General features: G+C 43.1%; 1 protein-coding gene across 2 annotated transcripts; it reads left to right on the top strand.

The window, feature by feature from the left end:
• Positions 1-1250: 1250 nt before the first annotated feature.
• LOC136455906 (uncharacterized) lies at positions 1251-5815 on the top strand. Of its 2 annotated transcripts, none has more exons than XM_066455630.1 (4): positions 1251-1672; positions 4237-4330; positions 4397-4501; positions 5314-5815. In XM_066455630.1, the coding sequence occupies exons 1-4, from the start codon at positions 1476-1478 to the stop codon at positions 5641-5643; spliced, it is 726 nt and encodes a 241-aa protein (XP_066311727.1). In that variant the 5' UTR covers positions 1251-1475; the 3' UTR covers positions 5644-5815. The 2 variants fall into 2 exon arrangements, with proteins under 2 accessions (XP_066311727.1, XP_066311726.1); XM_066455629.1 differs by having other exon boundaries at positions 4234-4330.
• Positions 5816-6365: the final 550 nt, after the last annotated feature.

Raw genomic sequence — 6365 nt, 5'->3', positions numbered from 1 at the left:
TTCATCTTAATTAAAAAATAGGTGACTCAGCTAGGTGACTCAACTCTTGTCCTTTTGAAAAAACTCATGTTGGAGAACACCCATTTTTTGTGAACTTATGCCTATCATGTTAACATTATGTTGAACTTATGCCTGTGATGTGAACTGATGACTGTGTTGTGAACTTATGACTGTGTTGAAATACTATGTTGAACTTATGCCTGTGCAATGTTGGTATCATCAGTTTGGTCAAATGAAATGTTCACCATAAATTAGCACTATTGTGTGGTCTGTAATGACATTCCAACATTGATTCATTCATTGATACATCATTGTTCATTCATACATGCATATAGATGAGCACAGCCAAACACACAAACACACACCTACTTCTTCATTATTGCATACAAGGCAAGAAAGATGGCAACAAAGACTAGCTTCTCAATCCATTTTAGCTGCTGCATAACCCCATCAGCTCTGTCTTCCACTTCACCTCTAGCAGCAGCCTGGGTAGCTTCATGGATGATGGGCAAATGAGCTGGATCTGCAGTAGGTCCTGCTGCAACTGGCTACAGAGCCACTGGAGCTGCAATTTGTTCAGGAGTGACATCCATCTCATCCTTCCACTGATAGAACTGGCAACCTCCAGCCTGAGCACAAAATAGTCACCAGATTGTAGGAACCAAGCACTTGAGAAGTAGGAACAAACAAGAACATGACCAATGAACAAAGACATACCGAGAAGTATAGACACTTGTGGAAGACACGCTTGGTGTTCTTGCCGGTCATCGAGGTGAATCGATTAGCAAGCACCCTACAGTTGGGGCAAACACACCCGCCTGGTGAGCCGCCTCTCATAGCTACTGCTTGAAGCTTCAGACATGGTGAGTGTTGAGAGAAGTGAGTGGTGAAGAAATGGTGAGTGTTGAGAGAAGTGAGTGGTGAAGAAATGAGGAGTGCACTGTCTAGGGGAGCCAGGGTCATTTTGGCACCAAAGCCAACGAGATTGGCGTCAAAACCCACCTGAATAGCGTCGAGAGGCTAGGTCCTAGGAGTGGCATAGAAGAAACACAAGTTTTCAGTCATTCTCCTACTCCTCAGTGGTATTCAAGAGTCTTTTTCTACCTCCGTTACTCACCGTTAGTAACTACAATAGATGGAATAGCTTGGACGAAAGAAGTTTTTAAACCCAGAAACAATAGTGATAGACCCAATTTTATAAGGACATTGACGATTAGGCTATCTTTTTTAATGACACATGCTGCTGACTCAGTTCCCTCGCTCCGACTCCGCTCCCCATCCGACTCCGTTTCCGGTTTCCCTCGCTCCGTAAGATGGCCGAGGAAGTCAGGGGCAGATATGTCTTTTTATATCCTTGATTGCTAAGATTTTTTTAGATCGTAGCTTATCTCTTGATTAGATTATAAACGATTCTTGTATAAACACGGAAAGCGAGTTGGGAGTTCGATTCCTTCCCCTTGTGAGGCGGAGAAGCTATGGTGGAGATGGAGCCGAGCAACGGGGACCATATGGCGGAGGACCAACCGACTCTGGCCGCGTCCGCCACCGATGAGGCCGCCATGGACGCAGATACCGGCGGCGAGCGGCGTAGCGCGGCCGCGTTGGTGGGCCTGCTTCGCGGGTTCCTCGCCGTGCAGCAGCGCCGGGCCGAGGCCTACTCCACGCTACGAAGGTACCGCCGTCGTTCTCCGGTGCGGCCCAGCCGCCCCGGTTCTGAACTATAAACCCTAATGATCATACGAGGGATTTCTGGTGACGTGTGACTGTGTAGTGCTGTAGGCCAGATTGGGCTGGGACTCTAGTTCTTATATGATTTTGTAGCATTTTATTTGCTAGCCTTGAACGTGGTTGTCGATACAGTATAGGCCCTGTTTCAAAGGTTCATAGGAAACAGTTCTATTCCTGCCAGAATTGGGAAAGTTCTGGCATTAACATTGCACGGATATCCATCCGTTATGTTCGTAGTTTTAGGTTGTGTTGCTGGTGTGGAGTGTGGATTTGAGTTTACTTGTTGGGTGGTTAGAGTAGTTATTATTGTAGTCGTAGTGGATCATTGTGATTGGAACATACTCCCTGTGTCCCTAAATAACTGTCGTTTTCGTTTCCCGAGAAATAACTTTGACTAAATATATATATAAAATATTAATATTTATGGTACAAAAATAATATCATTAGATAGATAGTTGAATCTATTTTCATAATAAATTTATTTGGAGATACAAATATTGCACGTATTTTCTACAAATCCAACCAAACTTACGGCACGAACACCAAAAGCGACAGTTATTTAGGGACGGAGGGAGTAAGTTTGAACTTTGGATCCTTGCACCATGTATTAGGTTGTGTTTGGTTCAGCTTCTAGAAAGTGTTTCTGCTCAGAACCAGAAGCTCAACCTTCTGGAAAGTGCTTCTGTACTAGCAATATCTCTACGTGTGATTTGTTAAAACAGGATCTTTGAGAAACTCCTTTCACGTAGTTCAATTTTCACAACACCTTGAACCCTTCTTTTGGCTTTCAACTTTCTCAAATAAGTGGAAACAGTGAGACATTTTAATATTTTGTAGCTGTTTCAAGGGAAATAAAGAGATGGTGTAGGTTTTATAGTTGTTTCAACCAAACAACTTACAATTTTTCACAGCACATAGCTCACACCAACTTTTTCATAGCTCAAAATAGTTTCTCCACAGCTAAGCAAACAAACCTTTAGAATCTGTAATGTTTAGTTAAGCTTCCCTTTCCCTTAAAATCCCCTATAGTGGATTAATAAAACTGAATTCCAGGTTATGGGGGAGGGCTTCTGCAGCAATTGAGAAAATCCATCCCCTATATGTACATGAGACCCACATGTCATGGCAACTCTCTCCCTTTCTCTTCCTCTTCTCTCTTCCCTCTCCCTCCCATCTCTTTCGATGCTTGCATGAGGTGGCAATGCGGCGGCCCAAGTGCTTGCGTGCTTGGCGTGGTCCGGGCCCGCGTGCTCGCCTGCCCGATGTGGTGGTGGCGCAGCCGACTCACGCACTTGACCGCCCGGAGTGGTGGCGGCGGCACGGAGGCCCGTGTGCTCGCCCGCTCAATGTGCTGGTGGCTCAAAGGCACTCCTGTCCTGTGGACCCACAATGTTAGTGACATGAGGAGGAAGAAAGGAGATTGAGAAAAATGGTGATTGTTCCCCTTCATTTGAGGGATTAAGGTGAGATTTTGAGAGATTGAGAAAAAAAATTAGGGAAAGGGGATCTGCTGGAGCTTGTTTTTTTGCTTCAATCCCTTTCATTGCTGGTTACAGGGAAAAGGGGATTGATTTTTCTCAATCTGGTGGAGATGCTCTTAGGATATAGGAAGTTTCTAGCATTGAATCCTCCAAAGTTGCCCATTGTGCATCAAGTGTTTTCTTGCTGTTCAAAGAAAGAGCATAATAGTAGGCCTAAAATTCTTCGGACATAAAATTAGATGTTTTGTGCCAATTTAAATGAGAACTTGGCCTATGTAGGAAGATCAGATGTCATGTTAGCTTGGACGAAATTTTGAGATGGAAGGGATAGATGATTAGAAGGGTTCAGTTGTTTTCAATTTGCAGTAGTCTCCTCGATACTAGATAAGGCTCATTTACGTTTTGATCTACTACCAATTGTACACAAAGGAGTATACATAGTACAATTCAATAGTATGTGCGGAATGCTCATTTGGTAGTTTCTTTTCCCATCAGGAGCACTGCTGAATGCATTTCTATGATTCCAATGTGTATGTATTGCTTCCAAACAGAATTTTATAATGTTCAGACCTATTATGCAAAGAGGTCTGGTGTTATGTAGCTACATAAGCTTCTTGGTCTTGCGGTTGTTGATCTAGCCATAAAGAATGTTTTTTTGCTTTGAACCCGCTAGAAACTTAGCTATCTGGCATGTAATATATTCACAAAAGAGAAAACATTTCTGGGAATATTAGCAAAAGGAATTTGCGCTGTCACTATATTTCCATGCTAGAATGGTGCAAGTGGTAAATTGAAAAATGTTATCAATGTGTTTTTTTTTTAATTGTAAGTATAGTACTCCGTAACTCAGTCAGAAATATAATTGTTAGGCACTTTGATTATGCATTTTTGTCAAAGATTTTTTAGTCATCTATAATTCTGGTGACTACATCTGCATATCTCTGTGTGAAAAGTACTTAATGACAGTAGTTTTTTATGTAAGCCTACCATTTTGTTTTCTCATTGGCTCATTAATACTATATAGCAGGGGTTTTTCTGAGTATATGGCTAATGGAGGTGAATTGGCCTATCAACAACTGTGTGGCAATATTACAGCGGAGTTCAATGATTGCTCAAAACAAGTTAGCTCTAGTTGTCTCATCTTCTTCCTATCCATAAAAAGCAGCATCTAATAATTCTTTCTCCAGGTCCTTGAAATAATTTCCCTGCTCTCAATGCCAGAATTTAGTCGTAACGATCTTGCCGATTTACTGAAGGGTGTTCAAGCACACGAGAAAGAGAAGTTGCATTTGGTAAGTTAGCTTGGGCTGTTGGGCTTGTTGTATTGCCATGTGGGCCATGAAATAATGCTTCCTTAAAATAACTAGATTTTGTTTAAGAGTGGAAACTTATTTCATTCTTTCACATTTAAACTGTAATGATGTGTTTTGACATTTCATTTAGCCTAGGAATACTGTGATTGGAGGAATCATTAACACATCAGAGATCGTAATTTCATTTCTCATGGTTTATATCAGGCCATGTTTTATTAAATCCTAAAGGAAACCAAAGCTTTACCTCTTTCGCAATACATTATAACACACTTGAATTTATATAAAATGATTTCAACTTAGTCTAATTTTCCCTGCTAAGAGTAACATGTGTTAAATTGTACAAGTGAAGCATTTTTGTTTTTGTCATGATAACTTTTCCACGTTTGCTACCCCTCCTTATTGCACCTGATAGCTACACCAGCCTTAGGCCCTGACCAATGTTCCCTTGAAATTGCATTGTATTGTAGTCTAACTACTATCTTTCGACTTATTTGGGTAATTTCCTGAGTGACCTGTGGTACTGGCCGGAATTTAGATGTAAGATATTTGTGCTTTCAACTTTCAACATTCAGCATTGTTTCCATCATCTGCTTGACCGGAAGGTCCTGGGTTCGAGTCGCGGTCTCCTCGCATTGCACAGGCGAGGGTAAGACTTGCCACTGACACCCTTCCCCAGACCCCGTACAGAGCTGGAGCTCTCTGCACTGGGTACACCCTTTCATATTGCCATTTTCTTCAATCGCTGATTATTTGTCTCTGGCCTTCCTGGTTTGGTTCGCTGATTTCTGAAGACAGCGAAGATTCAGGTGCTGAAGAAAGCCAGCAGGCCTTCAGAGCGCCTGGTGAACCACGAGGACTGCAGGTCGCGCAGCATGGCCCAGCACGTGTGTGTGCACGTCAAGGAGATCACGGAGGCCGCCGGCACCGAGGATGCCGAGGCGGACGCGGAGTATGACGCCGCCCTCAAGGAGGCCATACAGGGCGTGCAGGAGGCCGTGACCAGCATAAACGAACACATGGAGGAGGTGCGCTACGAGATTGACGGACTCGAGGCGGAGACGTTCGGTAGCAAGTGGAGCGAAGTCGAGGAAGCGTTCCCTGGTACCCTGTCTATAAAATAGATAGATAGATGATTTGTATTTTTGGCACCGTTCAGTTCAGTCTATCCGTGTTTTTCTTTTCTTTAAAACTCTGTACCCGTGTTATTCGGCTCAGTGTACTCTTGTTAGCTTATGTTTTCGTGTTGCTTAAAAGAAGGATTGAAATTGGAACAAGACACTTTTGCGTTTCCCATATTTGGCTGTGATGTAGGACTGGTGCATACCGTTTGCTTTTTTTTTTAAGAAGACCGAAGCAGATGCTCTGATGTTGAGATGAGTGAATGGCCGAGACATTTGCACGGACAGTTAGAGCAGGGGGTTGTGAAGATGTCCAGGCACGAGCGTACCTTGTTCACCGCTCGAGCATCTCTAAAGATCCTTAAAAAACGGTCACAGCCACCGTGTACTTTGTCTGGGCGTTTGATTTTGGGAACGAGATCAATGTCTGGTTTCTTGTCTGGAGGAAGCGATCCGCCTGGCCGGCTGGTTGGGTCCTGAGCCCCTGGCAGCACGCAGCAGCAACGGTTGGTGCCGGCGTGGCGTCCGTGATCGTGCAAGTGACGTGGCACAACTCTGATTTCTTTTGAACCAAATGTACAACCTAAAAAAAAAAAGAATAAACATGTTTCTTTTCAAATATCAAATCATATCTACATGCCCATAGCTAAACATGTTTCTTTTCAAATATCAAATCATATCTACATGCCCATAGCTAAAACATGTTGTTATCTCATTTTGTTTTT

Source organism: Miscanthus floridulus, chromosome 6 (genome assembly GCF_019320115.1).
Source record: "Miscanthus floridulus cultivar M001 chromosome 6, ASM1932011v1, whole genome shotgun sequence".
NCBI classification, from domain to species: domain Eukaryota; kingdom Viridiplantae; phylum Streptophyta; class Magnoliopsida; order Poales; family Poaceae; genus Miscanthus; species Miscanthus floridulus.
This window is presented reverse-complemented; position numbering and strand designations above follow the sequence as displayed.